This window comes from Mercenaria mercenaria, chromosome 2, assembly GCF_021730395.1.
Source record: "Mercenaria mercenaria strain notata chromosome 2, MADL_Memer_1, whole genome shotgun sequence".
Taxonomy (NCBI): Eukaryota; Metazoa; Mollusca; class Bivalvia; order Venerida; family Veneridae; genus Mercenaria; species Mercenaria mercenaria.
In genome coordinates this window covers 43,166,014-43,192,067 of record NC_069362.1, presented here as the reverse complement: position 1 = coordinate 43,192,067, position 26,054 = coordinate 43,166,014, and the positions used below count along the sequence as shown (strand labels likewise).

The 26,054-nt window shown below is 34.3% G+C and overlaps 1 protein-coding gene across 1 annotated transcript; it reads left to right on the top strand.

The window, feature by feature from the left end:
- The first annotated feature begins 317 nt into the window (after positions 1 to 317).
- On the top strand, positions 318 to 25,613 carry LOC123562149 (solute carrier organic anion transporter family member 2A1-like). The gene is made up of 9 exons (XM_053536375.1): positions 318 to 1,289; positions 2,073 to 2,159; positions 11,324 to 11,530; positions 11,948 to 12,112; positions 15,646 to 15,835; positions 17,539 to 17,668; positions 19,204 to 19,358; positions 21,104 to 21,168; positions 21,738 to 25,613. The coding sequence occupies exons 1-9, from the start codon at positions 644 to 646 to the stop codon at positions 22,049 to 22,051; spliced, it is 1,959 nt and encodes a 652-aa protein (XP_053392350.1). The 5' UTR covers positions 318 to 643; the 3' UTR covers positions 22,052 to 25,613.
- The last annotated feature ends 441 nt before the right edge of the window (positions 25,614 to 26,054 follow it).

Here is a 26,054-nt window from a genome sequence, read left to right as displayed (position 1 = left end):
AAATCATACTAGCTACCATACTAATATATTTATACCTATACCAAACTAAATTAGTATAAATAGTGCGTTTACCTCAGGATGTATAATTATGCTGTATATAGTTTTAACATAATTTAACTGGAGTGAATGAACTGTTTATATATTATCAAATTTTAATTAAACTTGCTTTTATCTTCAAGTAAGTCTGATGTAAATGAGGATTTATATGATATATGATGTTATCCTATTTTCATTATCTTCTAGACGTTATATTTATCAAGAACTTTGAAAAATGTTTGTTTAATGATTATAGTGATGTACGTAAACAGACCTACACAGATAAATAGACATGTGACACAACAGGTTTAATATTTGGGTAATATCATGTTTAAAAAAAATGTGTGTCACCGAAAATGAAAAGGTTGTATACTATACATTTGTTTCAACTGAATGCTGGAGTTTATCACTTTAAACAATGCTTCCGTAGCGGATAGAAGTAGTATTTGTTAAAAGAAAGTTAAACTTGTTTGAAATAGATAGGACAAAATACTAATAAGGGTAGCATTTAGTATCACATATTGTTAAGTAGTGTGTATACGCTGTTCAGTGCATTTGTACTTAAGTTTCGTAAAGCAGTACCGTATAAGCAGGAACGGTCGGGACGATGTCGTTTGGGAAGCAGCCGGAATGCGGAATCGGTGCGTGTAAACCGAAAGGTATGCGGAAATTCGCAACAGTGAACTGGTTCACTGGTATATACAGTGTTACAGGACTGCTGACGGCATCATTGTCTATGTACATAGTATCACAAGTATCAACTATAGAGAAACAGTTTGGCTTGAGCAGCACTAAAACAGGTTACTTAATGGCATGCAATGACATTGGTTATTCCGTATGCATACTTATTGCAAGTTATTTTGCAAATCGGGTGCATATTCCACGAATGTTGTGCATGTCTACAATCCTGTATGGTCTCTCAGGGATACTTTGTTCCGTACCACATTTCTTATTCAAACCAGCTCCACTTTCTACTGATATAGATGGTATTCAAATAAAAATCAATTTGCCAAGTCTGAACCTATGTAAGAATTCTTCAGAGTTTGAAACTCCCGCCATACAGAGGACCAGTAATATGTCAGTGTTGTTAGAGAGCGCAGAGATCGAGGCAGACAACACGGCTAGAGATGTGACAATGGCTTTAATTGCTATCGGCATGATTATCCAAGGTATCGGCAAGGCACCTAGATACCCTATGCTCGGTCAGTTTCTAGATGACAATACGAAGGAGAATGAAACAGGGTATTATTTAGGTAAGTGGTTCGAAGCATAATTTTGATTTAAACTTTAGTAGTTGTAGGAGTAGTAGAACTATACCAGTACAAAATTTGCTCGTATGTTATGTATTTTACATTTACAATTAAAATGCGTTTCCTTTTAAAGATTTTTATGTTGTCATCATTTACCTTATCGTTCCTGCGAAACTATTCCGCACGTATATTTTATATTTTACATTTACAATCCAAATGCGTTTCCTAGTAATTATCTTTATGTTGTCATTCCTTATGGTTCCTGTGAAACAATGACTCTGCGCAAAATGACACATAGAGCAAAACTTAGCGAAGAAAGTTTTCTAACTATACACAGTCTTCAAGAAATTACTACATATCATAGACTTATTTGTAGTTTAGTGTATCAAATAAAACTTGTATAAAATCAGTTATTAAAAAGAGAGTTACTTTTTAGTCACAACAAGTTATACTAAGAATCGCTTTTGGACAGAAAGGGAGATCACCTCGTTGAAACTTTATTGAAGACTAAGAAGGTGGTTCTAATCTCCTGCAAATCATAAATGTTTCACCACTAAGCGAAGAAAATGCATGATGGATTTGACGAATTCTGAACTAAATTAAATAAAAAATCAGTTTTTGGGTTAATTTCAACATAACGCTTTAACAGTAGATGTACAGCGGAATGTTTCATGGCAATCATTTTACATTTATATATTTTTTTTTATTTTCCCTATATTACCATTTAGAATTTAACTTACTCTTGCCGTAATTTACTTATTTGAAGATTTTTTTTGTGGTTTTCAGGAATAATAACCAGCGTAGCTATATTCGGGCCGGCAATCGCGTACGGACTTGGAGGCTTTTTCAGCCAGCTTTATGTCACTTTAGAAGGTAAGCTTCCTCTACTACAGACAGTAAGCTAAGCTTTGACCACTTTAGAGGGTAAACTTAGTTGATCACTTTAGAAGGTAAGCACATTCCACTACTTCAAACATTTTAAGCCAAGCTCCTTTGACCACTTTAGAAGGTAAACTTAGTTGATCACTTTAGAAGGTAAGCACATTCCACTACTTCAAACATTAAGCTGAGCTCCTTTGACTACTTTAGAAGGTAAACTTAGTTGATCACTTTAGAAGGTAAGCACATTCCACTACTTCAAACATTTTAAGCTAAGCTCCTTTGACCACTTTAGAAGGTAAACTTAGTTGATAACTTTAGAAAGTAAGCTCTTTTACCGCTTCAGAATGTTAGCTCACTTGAGCACTTTAAAAGGTAAACTTATTCGATATCATCAGAAGGTAAGCACATTTGGGCACATTAGAAGGTAAACTCACTTTAGAAAGTAAGCTCTTTGACCGCTTTAGAAGATAAGTTCGCTTCAGCACTTTAGAAGGTAAGCCCATTTAGCCACTTTAGAATGTAAGCTCACTCGACCACAGTAGATGGTTAGTACACTCGACCACTGTAGAAAGTAAGCTCATTCGGCCACTGTAGATGGTGAGCTCATTCGGCCACTGTAGAAGGTTACCTCATTTGACCATTGTAGAAGGTAAGCTCTTTCGACCACTGTAGAAGACAAGCTCATTTGGCCACTGTAAAGGTAAGCTAATGCGACCACTGTAGAAGATTACCTCATTTGACCTCTGTAAAAGATAAGCTCATTTGGCCACTGTAGATGGTGAGCTCATTCGGCCACTGTAGAAGGTTACCTCATTTGACCACTGTAGAAGATAAGCTCATTTGACCACTGTAAAGGTACTGTAGAAGGTAAGCTCATTCAACCACTGTAGAAGGTAAGCGAACGCGACCATTGTAGAAGGTAAGCTCATTTGACCACTGTATAGTGTAAGCTCATTCGGTCACTGTAGAAGGTAAGCGAACGCGACCACTGTAGAAGGTAAGCTCATTTGACCACTGAAAAAGGTAAGCTCTTTCGGTCACTGTAGAAGGTAAGCGAACGCGACCACTGTAGAAGGTAAGCTCATTTGACCGCTGTAGAAGTTAAGCTCGTTTGACCACTGTAGAAGGTAAGATCATTCGACTACTGTAGAAGGTAAGCTCATTTGATCACTGTAGAAGTTAAGCGAACGCGACCACTGTAGAAGGTAAGCTCATTTGACCACTGTAGAAGGTAAGCTCATTCGGTCACTGTAGAAGGTAAGCTCCTTTGGTCACTGTAGAAGGTAAGCTAATTTAAGAGTTCAGTTTGCGTGTAATATGTTTTTATATGAATATAATCCTCCTCGGTATGCGATCTAATTATCCTTAACAAGTGTTCCCATATCCAATGACTTTATTAAATTTAAGGGTTCCTTACGCAATTTTTAGATATTTCGTGAGATTCATCGAACAATAAGAAAAAACTATAAAAGTTTTGCCGGTACATTTATCTACTAACAGTTTCTTTCATTTTTATCACTAGTTTTTATCTTATACTTCTCTTAAATTCAAAATATCTCCAAAAGAAGTTTTAATGGACTACTGTCGTTCATGTCACGATAATAATAATAATGATAATAACAACAAAAATAAGCTCTTTACTTCACAAACTTTTAAACTTATTAATATAACGATGTCAAGACCTTCAAACACAACAAATGAAAATATTAAATATAATGAACAAAACATGTTCTCTAAAGCATTATTTGACAGAAGATAGCTATCACACCGACAGGCACAAATTCACAGTTGGAATATTTAACGCATGTCTGTAACGGAAACTTTTAAAAGTGGATTTAAAACCTCTCTAGCTGGCCCTTTTAAAATCCTTTTATGAGCCGCACCATAAGAAAACCAACATAGTGCATTTGCGACCAGCATGGATCCAGACCAGCCTGCGCATTAGCGCAGTCTGGTCAGGATCCATACTGTTCGCTTTCAAACCCTTTTGCAATTAGAGAAACCGTCATTGAACAGCATGGATCCAGACCAGACTGCGCGATGCGCAGGCTGGTCTGGATCCATGCTGGTCGCAAATGCACTATGTTGGTTTTCTCATGGTGCAGATTTGTGGGAATATTATCCAAAAGAACCTTACAAGAGTAACAAACTGTTTGAGGTAATTAGTTCGGAGCCTTTTATGTATAATGTCTTTTTTTCTTGATCTTAATTGTCCTCTTTCATGATCTTAAGGCAATAGCTTGTTCTGTTTTCTGAAAGGGAGGTTGTTTCTGATGTAAATGTAAGCGTTAGATTGTGCATTACTTTGTAAACCATAAGTCCTGTAAATACATAAATCTACACTCTAACCGCTGCTACATGTGCTAATAATCTTATATTGAGATCCTTAATTTTTTCCAGCAGTGAATTTTCTCCTCAAGTACCTAGCAACTGAGCATGAATCATTGGTAGAGGACGATTGACTTCAGACAAATATGCTGGCTTCTACCAAATCGTCTCTGAGAATATTTATCCCGCCCCTATTCAAAGTCTTGTTTTCTATACCTACTTCGTGTGTTGTCATTATACAGAAAAGTGCCCAGTAATGCATTTCAGTGTCATCGTTCGAGGAGCACTCAAATAAATTTGTATTTATGGCCAATCCCAAACCTTCCATTACGCTACATCAACAAATAGCCAGATTCCATTAGACTAATATTCAAGATAGCTATTTGCAGGATATTTAATGGAAAGATCTTGACTTTTTTCTCAAATATTAGCATAAATTTTGATTAAGAAATGATTTATCTCATTTAGTAATTTGTCGTTGAATAAAATTATTGTTTGGAGTTCAGATGCAAAATAACTATACCACGAGGGCGCAGCTAGAGTGATATGATCATACGCATCTGGACAACAAATTCAATGGTTGCATTCAAGATCAACTCATTGTTTGAGATAGTCATTTCCATTCTAACACGTTCTCAAGGATTATCAGCTATAACTTTGAAGATATTGAACAAAATGTTTGCCTGCTTTGTGTGGTTTTCTGTTCCAGCGCGCCGCTATGACGACTTGCTACCTGTAAAAAAAACACTTAAAGTTAAACTTGAAATTAATTTAACTTACTGATTATTCCAACACCCTCAGTATTTATTGGTTAAATACTTTTACATAACTTTGTTTTGTCAAACATTTTGTTTTGTATTCGTTTTAACTTTTCAAAACGACAATACAATACAAGTCTTGAACTTTGACGGACTAGTCAAGCTGTTAGTGTGTCAGGCATATATTATAGAGAGCAAGAAAGGCATGTGTAAAAGGCTTTCTCGGGAAGCCTGCTTTACGCATCCATACATTGAAATTTCGTCGTAGTTACCAAACAGAAAGTCATTTATCGAATGTGAACAGAGAACGCCATTTCATTGCTCAAAATTATTGATCACTTTAAAAATGATTACATTCTTCTGACAGTTAACCCTTACCCTACTAAATTTCTTATAATGAACTTGTCCATCTCTAAATTTGGACAACACCATTAACTGTTAAAAGGGGTGATTACCAAACATATAGTGACTGAATGGCGAACAGTGACGATTATGATCAGACTGCACGGATGTGCGGGCTGATCATTATCTACACTGGTCGCAAAAGGAAGAATCAACCATGTCAAGCATGATAAAGGTTAAATTTTGGAAAGAAACTGAACGGGTTTGTAACTTATATTCCTATCAAATCACATTTGAACAACATTTTCTGACATTTTTCAGTTTTCATGTATTCTGTTAGAGATTTATTTAAGGAACAAAAAGACCCATTACATACAGTTAGATCCCTGTTGGAAATGTATGATTTATTACTTTTCATAAATTTTTCTCCCTCTAATACGAAAGTATTTAAAAAGTGTATTATTTCTTTTAATTGCAGTATAATTTCTAGTTTTACATTTGCATTTGATATCTATTGGAATATTTCAACTACCTGAAACAAAATGCAAGTTTTGAAACAATGTGTAGCTTCAGAATTACTTTATTTCAAATCTATCTTGGTTGCGCAACAAAGGGAGGTAATAATAATTTTATAAACTTGCATTTCTAATTAATTTTGTCAAAATATGTTCTTGTCAATGCAAATCTTTGACAACTCTAATACAGAAGTGCTTATATTCATAACATTCCGTAGACAAAATATGTTTATTAAATTTATATTTATGCTAAAATAACACTATCTTGGTTGGGCAACCAGGATAGGAAAATCAAAGTTTAAAAATACTTCCAGTGAAAATCTGATGTGTGTGTAAATGATCAGTTGGTAAATTAAAAAAAATCCATTAGTTGACCAAAATCTGATTTACTACCTTTAAAATGAAACGCAGCGAGTAGCAACTTAAGTGACCGTATAAACTTGCAAACGAGTATGATGAAATTAGATCTAAGCTTTTAAAAACTGAACAGTTCCCCGCGAATGTTCACTTTTTTTCCAGTACTGAATAGCCTTGTTGTAACAAATATAAAAGATAAAATCTGATTTTCTCGAGGTCGTTTAAAATTTAAGGATATTCTATATTTCGTATCAAAATTAATACTATTTCTTCATCAATAAAATGTTCTTGTGTTGTCATATTTTTGATAAATACTCTTAATTCACGATCGTTGATAGTTGCAGAGCGAAGAGTCGTCAGCACCTGGTATTTTGATAGTATCAAACAAATATGAGCCGCGCCATGTGAAAACCAACATAGTGGCTTTGCTACCAGCTAGGATCCAGACTAGCCTGTGCATCCGCGCAGTCTGGTCAGGCTCCATGCTGTTCGCTTTTAAAACCTATTAGAATTGGAGGAAACTGTTAACGAACAGCATGGATCCTGACCAGATTGTGCGGATGCTCAGGCTGGTCTGGATCCATGCTGGTCGCAAACCCACTGTGTTGGTTTTCTCATGGCGCGGCTCATATATAGAAGCAATAAAATTAATGGTAAATGAATGTAGTCAAAAGCTTCAAGAAAGTGCATTCTTTACAAGTTCGGGATACACACATCAAAAGTTGTCTCTCTTATACTATGCATACTATGTGTCTGTGATTTCTCTGTCTGTGGAGCCATTGACAAGAATATCAGGAAAAAATACATTAAAAACTGATATCGAGATATTAGTTTGCGCACTGAAAATGTTTTATATCTCATATGAAGGCCCGCCTTTTAAGGTAGATTGTCTTCTTTACAGAAAGTCATTTACTCGAAATCTGTTTCCAAATATCTGTTGGAGTGAATAGGGTATTGTCAACAGAAATATAGTAGTGTTTGAAGGTTATATAGATATATCATTTGGTTTGTTTTTGGATTTCATTGAATTACATTTTCAATCCTTCTCAAATTGATTAAGACACGTTCTGTCTCATTTCAACTTTTAAATGTGGCAAATTCCAAATTGCTAGCTGCTAGCACACGTGCATAATTCAGTAATTCATAATTCAGTTTTTACTTATCTGAAAGAGTTCTGTATTTTAATAGCTTTGTTTCATTTTGGGTCTCCATTAGCTAAAGTAAAGTCATAAACAGGATTGCATACAAAGCTGTAATTTGATAAGATTCGTTGTTTCTAGAAATAAAATGTGATTGCACTTACTTGATACTCATTTGCCAGTTTTAGATTTATTAGAAACAACTCGCTAATATCGTTTTATCGGCGAATTTGATCACATTTATCCCGATTATACACAGGTTTTATCTTTTTGAAATATGATCTTATCCCAAAAATGTACAAAAAAAAAACAACAAAAAACAAACCAACCAATGATGAGGATTCTCAAACATAACCAATCTAGAGATTATGCACATAAATTCGAAGATTTTCGCATTATTCTAAATTTTGTAAAACCTTATACAAAGTTTATACAAAGAATGTTTAATGGGTTATTTTCTGAAGTTTTAATTCAGTTTTAATTTAACAGTTAATTATAAATCGTTCTTAGAATGCGATTAAGTTTTCAAAGCTGTGTGAAGCGAATTAAGCAAAAATAAAATGAGAAAAAAGTTAATTGAAATATACATGCAAACATTATGTACTTTTAACACTGGTTTCATATTCAGTCGTCCTACATTTTAACTGTGCGTCGAGGAGGTTATCGTAATGTTAAAATATCAAGTAGATATATATTCGTTTTATACTCAAGTCTTCGGTCGTTATAAAAAAAGTGTACACAGTATGCATGTATATTTCAATATATTGAAGACACATACCGATAAACATGTACAATTAATTTAAAAACTAAAAAGTATAAAAAACATTGTCTTGGTATGGTTTACCTACAGGTATTAAGTTAACATAGACGTATCAATGTCAAACTCACCACAATTGTTTTTGGGCAAATTGTTTCGCTTCATTATCAAGTGCAAAATCTCAGAAACTATTTTCATGGCCAATTCCAGCACTTTCACATTTTTTGCTGAAAAAAAAGGCTGAAAAGATAATTAAGAAAAAAAAAAATGGGGTATGAGTGAAGGAATAAGGTCAGTAATTCGGTCGAAAATGTGCTTCCGTGGTGTAGAAAGAAGTCCATAATAAATAGATCCTAATCTTCCCATTTTTTGCGCAAATTCGTGTAGAACGAGTGCTTTAATCACCATTTTTCACTACTAGAATACAGTCTGCACGAAATGAGACGGTTTTCATGTTCATACACCCCACATGGCAAGTTTTGCAGATCGAAACCGGAAGTAGGTGTTTATTCCGCGGACGAGAGCAAATATGCGCCATTTCTAGGGAAGCAGACCACAACTGACTGGCATTTCACTAGGAACTACATAACCCCCTATTTTCTTTTCTTTTTTTTTCGTAAATTTGTGATAGAACTTCCATGAAAAATAGGTGTAGGAAAAAGTGATGTTCTCTAAAGATACGTAAAGACGACCTGAAGTTGTCGTTTTTTATATGAAACAAAGAAGGATTTGAATTACTGACCTTTAACCTGAATCTGATAAGAAGCAAAATTAAAAAAGATAGATTACATTCGGCGTAGTAAGAGATGAATTCTCAGAGTAGTTGTCACAGAATGTGCCAAAATGCATTTAATATAGGCAAAAGCAATAGTTTAAGACATTAAAATGCCAACTATTTCATTTTAATCTGACATTGTCAAATATGTATAGATTGCAAGGAAATGTTGCAGAGTTCTTCATTTTGCAAATAATAATGGCTCAACGAAGTTTTGCTGTAGGCAAAATTATAGCAAATTGATTTTTTTTGCATTTCTTTAGTCTAAGCTGCAGACTTTAAACGGTGATGAATATGGACCCTGTTGTAAATTGTTGAAGGACATACAGAAGTTTGCTTAAATGTTTCCTTGTTGTCATCCGTACTTTTACATTAATTCAAATTAATACAATGGTAATACTACAAATTTTCAAAGTTAATTATACTCCAAAATAATAGACCAAGCAAAATACCCTCATTTCAGTCGTCGTCGGATTCATTATTATCATCACCCTTATTACATTTATCTTCACACGTTTTAAACAACATCACTAATTTAAAGATAATGGCAACACCATCTGGTTTGACACTATTGAAAACGGCATGATCATTTTCCAACTTTAAAAATTTAATGGAGTGTAAAATTTGTGTAGCATGTAGGGGCATTTTTTAATGGATCAAAGTGTCATTTAACATTGATGTCGGCGTCGTTCTCGGCGACGCATCTTCTATGTCTTATCTTGAAACAAGCAACATTTTGAAGACCATCGAAGCACGGTTCCACACAGCCATATGACTTTACATATATTTGTATTTTTCAAAAGTCTATTTAAAATTTTCTGTATTTATAGAGCAGATGTTGCCTGCTTCTATTTTCTACCTCACTCTACTCCTAGAATGTAAATTGATTTCTTCTTGATTCAGTAGTCTGCAGTTCAAAGAAATACATTCCATTTATCTGTTTAAATACAAACATTGCATTGTGATCAAAGCATCCAGCCTTTACATAAATTTCTATACAAACAAGACATTTACAAACAAAAAACTAAAAGGCATCTTTTAGAGTTTATACGTTTATTTTATTTATACATTCAGACGAAATACTTTTGTAATGGTTTATTTAAATTCGTACACAAATAAAGAGTGCAATAATGGACAGAATTAATAGACTGCATATTTTTGTGTGTATTTAGTCAGTTATCAACCTTTACACGGCGACGAAGCCTCCTTGGTAGTGGTTAAGGCAGCTGTCTTCCAGTCACTTACTCCTAACCGCTGTGGGTTCGGAGCCTCGTTTTAGGTGTAGAACTCTTTCAATTGAAGAAGCTAATAGCTGGCTTTCAAAGGGTCGGTGGTTCTACTCAGGTGCCCACTCGTGCCTGAAATAATACTCAGAGGAGCACCTTGGGTCATCTTCCTCAGTCAAAAGCTAGAGAGTCACAATATGACCTACAATAGTATCGGTGTGACGTTAAAATACAAGACAACACAAATATCAAGGCTCTGATAGTAACTTCCGTAAAATATTAGTACAACAATTACACAAATTTGTAAAACATTAAGATGTCTCAATTCCAATTAGTCGTAACTGTAAACAATATAATACATGTAAACTGCAATTTTTCTGTTAGCAATTCTCTTGTTAAGACAACACAATATATTGGCAAGCAACTGTATAGAATGAAGACTGTACAGCCGTTGGATGAACCAGATACAGAAGACCATAACATAGTCAAAATATTTAATTTTCATGGATTGTTCAAGATCAGACAAGGGAAGGGAATAAGTGCTTTAATTAGCAATTTTAACAGGTTGGCTCAATAATGCATATCACTTTTTGTATGTCTCCATAGGATCCGTATAGTGTACTATGAATTCATGAAGAAAAGCAAAATCATCTCTCTAGATGTCATGGTAATGGTAACGTAATAAAGCATATCTATATGTGTAAACGTCTGTGTATATCATTTCCATCAATATAACTGTCATACAAAGTCTCAGAGACGTCAGTGAACATCAAAACTTGTTTTTGATGAAAACAGCATCATTTAAAATGACTGACTAAAATCATTATGAGAATATGAACGTAAGTCGAACGTAAGTCGGACATAACTGCAATATTTAGAACTATCTCTGAAACAAGTATTTCTTCATCAAAATAATACAATCTTATACGGAAAAAGCAACAGTTTATTTTCTTTTCAGATGTTGATTTGCACCCGCATGATCCGCGTTGGTTGGGCGCTTGGTGGCTCGGATTTCTTGCGTTTGGCGTTGCTGCTGTCTTATGTGCGTTGCCGTTATTTTTCTTTCCATCAAGTCTTAAACCATCGACAATAGCTAAAAGCAGGACTCCTGGGAATTCGTCTAAATCAGGAAAAATCTTCGGATCATTTTGCCGGGAAATTTTAGGTATGCGAAACATTTTGTAACATGGAATTATAACAAAACTATTCTTTATGAAAACCTTGACTATCTCAGAACACAAAATCGTACTATTTTGTCAAGAAATGTTAGTACATTTTTAATTTGGCGGTGTTGTAATTTCAAAAGATGAACTGTCTAAAAAGTATTTGAATCAACTTATCTGATCGTTCTAAAGTAGCTGTTGCTTAAAGGAACCGAAGAACTCTCTGTCCTGTTGTTATCATGTTCCTTACTTGGCCCTTCCATTATCAGAATCTTCCAACGTGTGAGTAAGTGCAAAGATTTTTTTAATGAAAAGTATAATAATACAACAATAAAGAATATGTATTGTAATTAAACGAACATACTTTCAGTCTGCTCGTTGGTAAGCGCTTCACTTTTTTGCCATTTTTATTTGTACAGGGGTGTTCAAGAGTATTTTCAAAGTACTGAGTGTCCCAGCGTACACAATAATGCTAATAGCAACTTTTTGCAACGTACTTGGAGTCAGTTCAGTGTTTTCGTTTGGTCCCAAATACATGGAGAACATGTACAACATTCCCGCTTGGAAAGCAAACATCATTCTCGGTAAGTGTTTGAGATATAGATGATATATGTGTGTTCCAGTGCAAGATCGAAATATATTTCACCGAGTGAACACCATATGCAAGATTTTCACGAGTGGCACAGCCACGTTTGAAAATGTAAATTATGGTGTTCACGAGTGAAATATATTTCGATCTTACACTGAAACAAATAAATTTTCTTTTATTACATCGCATCTTGACGTCATAATATCTTAATATCTTGACGTCATGATATATATGTTGAAGGATTGTCAAATAGTTCTACGAAGATTCCAGATTTCTTTTACATTTTATCATGTTGGAGTGTACATAATATGTAATTATGACGTAAATCAAACAGATTCTAAACGAAGGCGTTACGCACTTTTCATTCACCTGCCTGGGATAGATATTCTTGTCTTTTTCGTCTAAAATAGCGTGCATTTAAATAGCGTCACATAGCAGAACAGTCAATATTATAGTCATAAATACTATTCATAATGTCAAGAAATACTCAAAAACTATTTGTCATCGCAATCCAATCTGAACACTATATGCAAGAAAAATGATCTAATAGTTCAATTAGCCTAAAATTCCAATTAGCAACCACACACCCGTTAACCGGTTGCGAGCAAAACAGTTCGTGGCGGACAAAACAGTTCTCCGATATTTTTGCCGGCATCTATATTGGGGTAAGTATTTTCGATCCTAGAATCGGTTGGTGCAAAATATGTTAAAGATCTCTATTTCTATAAAAAGTAGCATGAACAAAGAACATGCCATATGTTTCTCGTTTAAAAGTAACGTATATTGAGTAAGTTATGGCCAGTTAAAAGTGTGATCTTGTTGAAAAATGCGAAAACGAAAGTTTATCGTGATATATTTAATTCACATTTCAACTTACAGCTATACTATTAATGTCAACCTTTAAAATAATGTTTGCTCTGAATATTGTCCAACTTTTAATTGACAAAACGCAATATTCAATAAGTTATAGACATTCAAACATGATATGGTCGAAAAAATGTGTGGCGGCATTGCACAGTTCAAAATTATTTGTGTGGCGAGACAGAGCAGTTTCGTGTCTTTTGTGATTTTAGTTTAATAAATAGTATAAATAGTGATATCAAGCTCGTTCCTCATTGTAAGCTGACAAAAGAATCGGTACTAGCTCAGCAATGTCTCAGTGAGTAAAAATTTAGACAAACGTAAACCTTGGATTTAGTACCGACATTTGCGTAGTTTTAATAGCCACGGTACCGGTAAAGCAACGTGCATTGTGTCTGTTTAAGGATTGATTATTTCTAATGTTTAAATAGTACAGCGGAGATGACATTATGCATTTCTTATGCATACACTGATGTAAAATACGCGTATATTCATTATAAACATCGCCAGTCCATAGTTGCTACTATTTTACAAGTATATTTTGAAATAAAGGATAATTTTTGGATTTTCATGTAATGCCATGCCGGTCAGTAGCATACATTTACGGAATAAATTGGGCTTGTTAGTAAACAATCATTACTATTTGCCCGAGGTCTGAATGCAACCAATCTATAAATAGTTTATAACATGAGATCTGAAATAGATTTTCAAGTTTTGTTAAATACCGAACACTGCTTGTTTATTTGTTGGTTCAGGGTTTAGTGTCGTTTCTTGTAGTATTTCAGTTATATAACGGCGAGCCTAACTTGTGGTTCTACCCTGTTCTCAGCCAAAAAACCTGTCAACTTCTCCCCACGAATCGCAGTGGGAGGAAGAAAGGTTTTAGTAACATTGTCTTCTTTCAAATAGTCACAGAGGACGTAAGTGTCGTCCGGGGACTTGAACTCGAACTCACACTCGTTATGTATAGCTCTCCCTAATGATTTAAGTGAGTGGTCTTTGTTCGAACTATGGATTGGCTTATATAAGGATTCTTATAATTTAATTAGTTTAAATATCCAATAAGCTGCCAAATATTTCCATTTTTTATCACTTATTGGATTAATATGCCAGGTTACAGAGTTCCTAGTGAGTCAGCAAAGACACTTATTGATTTCGTTATTGATTAAGCTATTGCTTTCATTTCGGTGCGTCCATTACTGCAAAATGTAAATTTATTAGATATTCAATAAATGATCTGCAGTTGTCAGAATATAAATATTACTTTTTAATAGTTACATGCTCGATATCACTATTTAGACACTATTTATTTAACTAAAATAAAAAAGATACACAGGACTGCTCTGTCTCGCCACACAAATAATTTTGAACTGTGCAATGCCGCAACACTTTTTTTAGACCATGTCGTATTTGAATGTCTATAACTCGTTGAATATTCCGCTTTGTCGGTTAAAAGTTGGACAATATTCAGAGCAAACATTATTTTAAAGGTTGACGTTTATACTATGGCCATATGTTGAAAATTAAATTAAATATATTGCGATAAACTTTCGTTTTTGTATTTTTTCAACAAAATCACACTTTTAACTGGCCATAACTTACTCAATATACGTTAGTTTTAAACGGGAAACACATGGCATGTTCTTTGTTCATGCTGCTTTTTATAGAAAATAAGATCTTTAACATATCTTGCACTAACCGATTCTTGGATCGAAAATACTTACCCCAATATAGATGCCGGCAAAAATATCGGAGAACTGTTTTGTCCGCCACGAACTGTTTTGGTCGCAACCGGTTAACGGGTGTGAACCAGAGAATTTCGAATTATTGACTCACTTATTGTTTTTTCTATGTCATGTTTTGCTGTACCTATTAAATAAATCCATTAATTGGTAAATATAGTACATGCTAATGGTTACCTACAATTTTACCTGCTAAACTATTAGTAAAATATATATCACTTGATATTGATCTTATAGTGAATTTATTTTCTTACCCTTTGTTTGCTGAAGAGGCAATACGGTGAATGTGTGATAATTACACGCTATATGTTTTACTACTACTATAAAAGGAAGATAACCAGAGATCATACCAACGCTGTTATCTCCCCTCCTATAGCATAGCCTATTTTAAAGGAATAGGCATCATTATTGCTTTCACTCCGCTGCGCTCCGTTACTGCAAAGAAGGTCAACAAAGATCTATAACCTATACTCACATGTCTGCCTGTAAATGAGAGCTGTTTTCCCAGGCCTCGGGACAGCAGGGATAAAAATCCTCGCTATTTCTCGATCTTTCATTCCATGCTGTCTCTCGGGTAGGGAAAAACCGGTCTCACAAAGGCAGGAAATCCTAGCTGTTTGAGCTTCTCTGGACTGTCTAACAATGTCAAGTACGTCGACGCGCCGGTAAGTCGTCTGCCGCAAGTGATGCGCCAAACTAGACGTCTGTAATTACCAAACACAATTACTTTAACAACAAAGAAAATACATCTAATTGATTGCCATGTTAGTGCATTTTATCAATTTATTTAATGTAGTAAATTGCTCAAATAGATCTAATCAGTTACATTACGTTTCTGTAGGAGGAAAAAGATAGTGACCACTATTTTTTCATTCTTTCAAAACATTTATGATGTATTAACCTGCCTTTCAATACAAAATTTCAGCTGGTCTTGGAATTCCCTCTGTGTGCCTTGGCACATTCGTCGGCGGGGTAGCCACAAAGAAACTAAAGTTGAATCCACTGAAGTGCATAATGCTCATATTATCAACACAGATACCGACATTTGGGATACAACTCATAACCATGTTTCTTGGCTGTGATAATCCTAAAATAAACGACTGGCCGGACACAACGTATGATTTTACATGATAAATCCTTGATATCGTACATGAAAGTGTTTTATCTGTTACATCAATGTTTAGTAAATAAGAACGTATAAATGAAAAAAAAAACAATTCTTTAATATTTTACAAAAGCAAATTGGTAAAGTGTTTTGCGACTGCATTTCAAATGCCATAGTTAGGATTGAAATGTAAGTAACCTACCGTCTGTTCAGGTCAGATATATGCGGTATTATATTATACAGATATACAACAAACGGAAATAACATATCATCTATTCATTTGTTTAACTTTAGGTTTTCCTTTTAGTAAGGGACCTCAGTTGCCGGGTAGTTAAATTCATCTTTGTTGATTCGCGATCTCGTTATAGGTGGTAGTTAGTGATGTCCCGATTGTCACCGATGTTCGATTAATCAACGCCAAAGTTTCAAAGTCGGCGACATCGATTCTGACCAAACAGAATCGATTCTAGTCGCTGAGTTTGTTAAAAAATTAAAATCCCGCTTTCAGGACTTTTTCAGATACTTCTCGCTGTTTAGCTTAAATACTTTTGCTCTTTTATAATCTTTGGATTAGTATTACAAAATATCTGCTCTTTAAAGTGGAGAACGCTGTCAGGCCAGCTGTCATGATCGTAACAATAATAAAATTTTTATTGCCCGGGCAGTAAAAAATCAGACGCCTTGAAATATTTTGGGTTTTGCATGAAGCCTGAATGCCGGGTGTTGGCTCCTTCTAAGGAAAACCTTGATACTATCAGAGCTGTTTGCAAAATATGCTTTAAAGCGTACATTAACGAACGTACCCCACCCCACTCTAATTGGAAACAATTTTCAGATTTTATTTGACAAGGTTTTATTATTCCTTCAATAAAAAATAGTGGATTTACTTTAAAAAAGATGATAAACTAATTCCAGACCTGCCAGCAATGTCTCCAGCATGTATTCCATGTCAAATTTGGCAGTGCATCTAGCATGACTTGAATCACAGGCCTTGAGTCATAGACAAAAGATGAATTCTAGTTACTTTTGCATTTGGTCCAATAGTTCCTCCCAGATCGCAGTTTGGACTTACTTGTTCGAACCTTTGAACAGCCGGTTAAGTTATCGGTTGGTTAACTTTTAAGGCTATATGTCGACATTTCAGAAGAATTTGAAAAACAAATCTTTGAGTTAAGGACTGCATTTTTAATGAAATAAAAAAAATCCCATCAAGACAAATATTTTGAATCAAGACCTAACCAGCAGATAGGTCAACAGCCGGTTAAAGATTCGAACAACTGGGCCATAATTGCCCTACAGTTGCTAAAGGCTGTACAGTACAGTAGCTGTGTCATAGAATTCTTCATAAAAAGTAATAAAAATAGTCATACAATAATCTGAAAGTCTTGAAAAAGGTTTGCTGTTACTACCATATTGCCACATTACAAAAGTCTGTATTGATCTTTCGGTTCCGATTCTTTCGATTAATCGAATCGGAGAGAGATCAAAATCGGACCGATTAATCGATTCTGCTTCAGCTGTCCGATTCTCATCACTGGTGGTAGTGTTTCCATGTGAGTAAGCCTTTCAGCTGGCTTACGGAAGGTCGGTGGTTCTACACAAATGCCTTACTCCACCATCAAAAGCCGGAAAAATTGCAATATGACTTCAGTTTTGCAAGTGTGACGTTGGAATTAATAAGAAGCATAATATATTTTTATCATTGAACAATAGGTCTACAGACTTACCCAGTGCATGTTCAAGTGACTGTGCCTGTGGGAATACATTTCTACCCGTATGTGATTCAGAAGGAATAAATTATTTTTCACCTTGCCACGCAGGATGTTCTCAGGGATCTCTTATGGTTTGTTGACATTTTTGTACAAAAGACTAAAAAGTAATTTGAAGATATATTAATGCATCATTGTATATGCTTATTTATCAAAAACCACATTTCAAAGTGACTGGTCGTATGTCGAACAAAGTTTTTGCACGAGACACCCGTGGGAAAACTTATAAGACCATTTATACGTAAGGGATACAGTTTTATGGCAAGAAAAAACATTTGACTAAGAAATTAAAAAATATCTAAATACAGATGTTTCAAAATGTACATAACAATAACATTCCAACAGGTAAAAACTCACAGATTAGTTTTTTTTATTCAACTTAAATATATGTAAATACAATTGAATTCAAACTACATGTTTGCACACATTTTAATGTATATTGCTATATCACATATATTAGAAAAAGAACTAATTTTCAGGGATTTCTTGATTGCGTAAGTCCACGATATTAAAATCTTAACGCACAGGGAACGTTCCAATTCATTTTCATTTGATAAAGAAAATTAGCAAATTCACATCCCAACGAAATTAGCCGTTTTAGACAAACCCACACAAAATTTGTAACTACAAAATTAAATGATTTCACGCTAGCTTAACAGACTTTGTGGCATGTTCAGTAGACTGCATGCGTGTGAATAAATTCATAATGTCAAGATCACAAATCATTTGCTTTTGTTTTTCTTGGTACCTTCTCTTTGTATTAACGATTGGAAACATTTTCTCTGATTTAATTTACCTAAATCTCCAGACATGCTCTTAAAAGCTTTAAATTTATTATTTCCAGATAAAATCCTAATATGTTTATACGGACCCCTACTTATACACAAACTTAGTTTTTTTACGGAAAAATATGTGCAAAGAGAAGTTCATCGACATTTCACAGAAACAGTGACACTATTAAGGTTTTCTCTCCATGTATAGTTTAAAACGGAGCAATTGAATCTTTAAAACAATTATTAGCTCTGGCTTGGAAAAAAAGGCAATATTTGCGGAAACAAATTGGTGCCATTAATCAAGACGAATGGTATTTTTGAATAACAAATTAAATTTATTGTTGATAAAATTGTTCTGCGTTTTATTCATATGGAGACAACGTGGCTGGTTAAGGTAATGCGCAGATATGCGTAAAATATCTTGCTGTGATGAAAACTATTTGATATACAAGACATATTCATTCTGGAGTTAAGAAAATTGTTATCAAAGAAAATATCTTAAACCAAATATTTTTTATCATTTTCTTATGGTCGTTCTTTAGCTGAAGAATTTGTCCTAACAATGTATTTACACCAGAGAAATTGTACTTTTCAATGAAACTTTAATGTAAAAGGATGATTACATCTAATACCCATTTTTACATTTATGATACAATTTACCGAATCCCTTTTAACAACATTTGCAGTTCTGCATTAGCTATAATAATGTTTAAAGCAAATTTATTTAAATCACGATCCGGAAATGACGCCGTGATTAGTTCACAATAACGTCACTCCGATAACAGTTTTAAGTAACGGAAATGGAAATTAATTTCTACTATTTCTCTTTTTTTCAGAAATTTACCAACTGTACATGTGTACCAAATGGTGAAGTAACGACAGGACTATGTCAGTTTGACTGCGATATGCTATGGCCGTTTATGATCGTGTCTTTTATTGGAAGTTTCCTTTCTTCTTGTCTTATGATGCCAACATTTGTCTTTATTATTAAGTAAGTGTTCCTGTTTTTATTTCTATATATTGTCGTCTCTGGTAGTCGACTCTAAATATAAAACGCTTTTTGCCTATAATCATCTAACTTCATCGCATGATTACCTGTGTCAGTAATTGGATCGGTAAGTGTAAGGTCAAGGTTACAGTGATCTTGAAAGTAAGATAGGTTTCTGCTATAATTAGAGAACGTTTCGGCCTACAGTCATCCAACTTCAAAGAATAATTTCCTCTGGTTACAGATGAACCCTATGGTCTTTGGGATCGGTAGCTTAAGGTAAAAGATGATACTAATCTCAAGAATGAAAACAACTTTCAACTAAATAACACCTCTGCGATAATTATTGCGTGTCGTCAACAGATGACCCTTAATGTTTTTGAGTCAGTATGCCAAAGGTCAAGGTTATGGTGACATTAAACCAACCAATATCTGAAGAGCATTTTAGCGTTCAAATTTCACTTATTGGCTGTCAGATGATAACTCATTTTTCTTTTGAGTCAGTACCTAAAGATTAAGGTTAAAGTCACAGTAGAACGAAAATGATTGCAAATCAATTACTAAAGAAAGTTTTCACATGAAACCCTACTCTTTCCATTACTTGTTACTGAAAAAAAACCCACTAAAATTGTACAAGGTGGGTGATCCTGTATTAAAGTTATCAACCAAGGCACATTCTAGAGTGAATTATTTGCAACAGTAAGATTATGGTAATCTCTTTCAACTTCTAAGAAACAATATGGCCATTTTAGATATACATACACCGTATTTGCGGTCTGACCTGAATATAATCTAGTGTATGACGTCTATAGTATTCAGTTTAATTGCATTTTGTGAAGAGAAAAATGTTTTGACTTGCATATTGATTGCCTTTCTATATTAACGTAATATTGAATGCAGTTGAGCCTGCCTTAGTGGCCACTTTTATTAGGAAACCACTTGCCTTATTTTTGTTGGGTTTAACGTCGCATTAACACACTCATAGACCATATGGCGACTGTCCATCTTTGACGGTGAAGGAAGATCAAGGTGTCCCTCAGTGCATTATTTCATCACGGGCGGGCACCTGGGTAGAACCACCAACCTTCTGTAAGCCACTTGGATGGCCTACTCATATGAAGACTTCAACGTCCCGAGTAAGGCTTGAACCCACATCGATGAGGGGCAAGTGATTCGAAGTCAGTGACCTGAAGCACTAGGTCACGGAGGACCTCTGCTATTTGCCTTGAGCAACCAGTCAGCAAACATCGTAAAGTGACAGTTTATTTTCTTAATTCCACTTGTCGTGAGCAGCGACCTGTCATAAGAAAACAGGTTGTGTTGCTTCCTTGGCTGACTGCTTGATACAGGTCTAAGTATAGTTGTTATAGTGTGCATATCTGATACAAAGTAAATATTTTTTTGTTCTATTAAATCGATCACATCTCTTTAGAATACTTCAATGAGATTTGTTAATATTTGTCAATCATTTGTTACACATAAAAACTACATAGTCCTAAAGCATTGCATTTATGAAATTATCAGAAATTGTAACATCAAATCAAAATAAATTAATATTGATCTGCAAATATGGTACATTTTAAAAGTACATGCAATTCCAAGGCATGCAGGACACGTTACAGTTACAATTTCATCTTAATTTATTCTATGATAATTGTAATTAAAAAATTAAAATTGTTTCAACATTCTGACCAGAGAAGGACTTTTCGTTTGAATTTACTATGTGTTCTTTTTTTCCATTTAAACAGAGTTGTACCAAATGAAATAAAGTCGATGGCCATTGGTCTGTCTGCTCTTTCGATGTCGTTATTTGGTAATTATTTCTTTGCACGTTTTTCATCCAATAAATTCTACAAGTAGACCATTTCGAAGCTTAGAAATTAACCAAGCATCATGGTAGCAGACTCGGTTTAATCGAGTCTTTCATGAGAGGTTATCAAACTAGCAACAACAACTGCAGTCGCATGACGAAAGGAACCATCGCTGTGTACAGCTATTCTGCTGTCTTTAAAGTTCCTAAAATGAAGAAAGATAATGCGTACTGCAAACTATTTCAAGCTTTAAGTATCGTAAGACGACCCGCAATAACAGTCGTCATCTTCCGTTCGATTACGAATTCTCTATGCGATTTCGACATTCTCCGACTGTTATGAAATAGAATTATCTATTACAGCCGAAGGATGCCGAAATCACATACGGAGTATACGTAAATACACGGAAATTGCCGATCGTCATTACGGGTTCACAACCTTAACTGAGACTGAACTAAGTTCAAGAAGTTTCCAGATTTGCATTAGATTATCTGAATAATATGACACGTATCTGATGATATAATTATGTACATTTTTAATGATCTTATAACATGTCTCTTTCAATTTTCAGCATGGTTGCCTGGGCCGGTTATTGGCGGGAAATTAGTTGACCATGCGTGTTTGCTATGGTCAAACGGAGATTCCGGTTCGTGCACTTTCTACAATTTAGACACACTCCGCTATAACGTGTTTGGGTGGTCCGTGGCCTGCAGAACTGTCGCAATCTTAGTTCTTGTGCTGTTGTTACGCATTACGTGGAATATGAGAGAATGGCCAAATAACGACGATAAACAGTCTTTAGATTTTATTGTTGAATCAAAACATAAAATGAAACCAGGAGCGTTGATTGACAAAACGTCTTATCAAGTGAAGTCATCTGTGTAATGTGTGATAACCGTCCGACTTTACTTGTTTTGCTCAAAGCTGACCTATTGACATACATGGTAAATAGGTTTTTTTTTGCCGTAAGACGTTATAAGACATTGGAAGAGAAAAATACACTTCCAGCGACAGTGACAAAAACAGAAATGGCACATTGTTGAACCATTATAAACAGTTTATATCAGGCATTAAATGCTTACAATTTCCTTAGTTATTAATACATGTACAAAACTTAATTGTTATTTCAAATTAATGAACTGTTCTTGATATTCTTGCCACATGTATTTAAGCGAGATTCACCTATAACATTATAAACATGTACTGAGTTTTATCAACTATTACAAATAACAGTTCACCAGAGGACATCATGGGGGAGCTAAAGACGGAAAATGACTCAAATTGAAGTATTTAAATCCATTTTTCAATTTTGTAGTGCTTTTATACAATACTGTCACATCCAGAAGTCTCTGCAATACCGGAGTGATGCAATCTAAATCACTTGTTCACAGTGCCTTGAAATGGTAAGGTCTGTCGATTCATCAATGGTGTATTAGAAGCAATTGAAAGTAGTTTTGAAAAATAGTATTAGTACATTTTGCAAAAATATATATACATTTTTTACAATTTTCATTCTTTTCAAACCATGTAATCGTGAAAATCACGCAATTCATGAATATTATGCAATCCTAAGTTATGATTCACATCATAAATTGTAGATTCAGGTTGTTTCTGCATTTTTTTTGAATGAAGATTTAAGTTTTTTTTTAAGTTAAAGGAAATATATTTATAAATACTCTGAATATTGATTGGTTTGTTATCGAGTATTTCTTTAAATATTGATTGAATGTATAATTAAAACAAAAAAATCAAAATTTAAACCATTTTAGAGCTATTCCTGGAACTGTACGTTCAGAGTGACAACGCATTTCAATATGTCTCTTTGTAAACAATGTCAAAGTTTTACCTGTCAGTGGGTGAAATTGTTGTAAAAGGAGAAATGCTAGACGTAAAGCACCTGGCCATAAAACCAATCCTCTCTAATAGCACTTTCTGAAAAAAATACAATATCTCTTACCTCTGTCAAATGCGATTCTGAAGCGGACAGCTTTCATACCTGCTAATAATCAGCATGTCATTAGCAATCATTGCAAATATATTAATGATGTAATGTAACCTTTGGCCGACTGCCCCAAAACTTCAATTCTTTTATGACTTGGTGAGTATTCAATTTTCACTTATTATAAAAGATCCTAGTAAGTATAAATAAAACACAATTTAAATTTGAAATATATAGAAAATGTATATATCAAAATACTGTCAATTTAAGAAAGGGAAGAGATTGGAAATTGAAAAAAATCTTCAAGATTCCTTCAAATAATTTTTGTGAGTGAATAATTTATTCAATATACCTCCCAAGATATTTTACTTATGTGAGATGGTAGATTAATATCTGCAATAAATCACAAAATGATTTCCTATCTACAGTCCCTATATCTACATACAGATTCATGTTAATTAGACTGTAGTGGTCCCTGAGAATGACATGGTGCAATGTATAACCCCTAATATTGCACATGAATTTATATAGTTAGAGCCATAAAGGGAGGTAATAAAAATAATAGATTCAATAAAACGTTCTAGTATATTCAGCAATATTCAAACCTTTGACAAATGTTAAAGTAAGAAATTTGAATCAGTTCAACTAATCTTGTTGCCGGTCAGTTTGGGGTGACTATTGACACGTGGTACTAATCGCCCTTCGTGATGATATATGGTTATATAACCTCGGAATCGCATTTTATAAGTCTGTTGAGATGAGCCTAGAGAGACAATGGTTTTCTGAGAAAATATCTTTGTCGGTATGAAGAAAGAAATTAATATTATTACAGATAAGTTGATCTCAACAGACTTTGTAAGTCTAGAGAAATGTCTGCATTTTCACTTTTACGTCCTGTAGAAAGCAAAGGACTTGCAACTTCAAACATCCATAATAATATATTACGACTAAAACTATCTTAAGTAAGGGGGTATGAAATTGACTTTTTTTGGGAGTAAATTTCATCTAATCAGGACCCAAAATACTATTTTATAGGATCACTGCCAAATTCTCGAAATTAAATACTTACTCATAGCTGCAACAAGTTTTTAGAACATTCGAAGTGTTTTGGTCTAAAATTGTGTAAAACAGCACAGGCTGCCACCTGCCATCCATGAAGGGATTTTGAAATACCTTGGCACAAATGTTCCCCATAATGAGACGACGTGTCATGCGCAAGACCTAGACCTCTACCTCCAAGGTCAAGGACAAACTAGAGGTCAAAGGTTAACAGGGTCTGTTTCTTGTCCGGCCCATAATTCTGCCATTCATCAAGGGATTTTTTAATTACTTGGCATAAATTTTCCCTATAATACGTTGATGTGTCATGCAGATTACCAAGATCCCTAGCTGCAAGGTCAAGGCCACACTTAGAGGATAAACGTCAACATGGTCTTTTTCTTGTCCGGTTAATAACTCTGCCATTCATCAAGGAATTTTAAAATTACTTGTCACAAATGTTCACTATAATAAGTTAATATGCACGCGCAAGACCTAGAGCCCTAGTTCCAAGGTAAGGTCACACTCAAAGGTCAAATGTTAACAGGGTCTGATTCTTATCCGGTCCATAACTCTACCATTCATCAAGAGATTTTAAAATTACTTGGCACAAATGTTCCCATAATAAGTTGATGTGTCACACATAGGACCCGAAACCCTAGCTCCTAGGTCAAAGTCACACTTAGAGGTCAACTGTTAGCATGTGCTGTTTCTTGTCCGGCCCATAACTCTTCCATTCATCAAGGAATTTTAAGATCACTAGGCGCAAATATCTCCATAATGAAACAATTTGTCATTTGTAAGAATCAAGCCCATGTCTCAGAGGTCAAGGTCTTTCTTAGAGGTCAAAGATAATAGGTAATTTCTGTACTAGTCAGTAAATTTACTTTGCGTGGATGGATCTTTACGTAACTAAAAATCATCATAACAAATTGATTTGTTTCACGTAAGTCTCAGACCTCTTACTTAAGGTCAGTGTCACCTTTGGAGATTTTGGTATATTTTTGTCCGGTCTGTAACTTTTTATGCATGAGTGTGTCTTTAATTAACTTGACAATTATAAATATTCACCATTTAAAGACATTGATGCATGAGCAAATGTCAAGGTCACGGGCACCAAAGTTAACTTTCTTGTTTTGATTGTACATGAAATTACTTCCCTTTTATATGATAAAGTGCAGTATATGTGTTTTTATTTCAATTTTCTCACTAATTCAAAAATGAAAATATGTTTGAAGTAAGATGATTGGTATTGATAGATATAAAAAAAAACTATTAACATCTGTAGACTTTCAGAATGCAAAGCCAGGCACAAGTTAGATCTTTATGGTATATATGGTAAATACAGCATTATTATATACAGCATTATTATGGCTGCAATACATTAGGTTGATATTTAGTGCAGCAGTGCATTGACCAACACTAGAATTAACTTTTTTCTGGTGTATAATTGAAAGTTTCTCTTGTACCATATAAATATAATGCATTTCATTTTTTTTTTATCAATTACTTCCCTTTAATATGATATGATTATTTTTTTTATTTATTTTTCCTTACCAATGTAGAAAAAAATCACATTAATATTTTTAAAATACAGATATTAACATTTGAATGCATTCACCAGATATTTCAAAACTACATAACGTCTTCATGAATTATATAATACAGAGTTATGATTTATAAGCATTGTTTGTATGTTGCCCTATTACTTAAAAGAAGATGTTGTATTGGCATGTAATACATGTTTTCTGAAAAATGTCCCTAGACCGGGGTCATTGGTAACTCACTCTGTTACGAATTCTTGTTTATTTAACGCTAGCCCCATCAACCCCGTAGCGATAGATCAATTGATAACTGAATTATAAATCAGTGGATGAAAATATTTGAATTACGCCAGAAAAACAATCATCT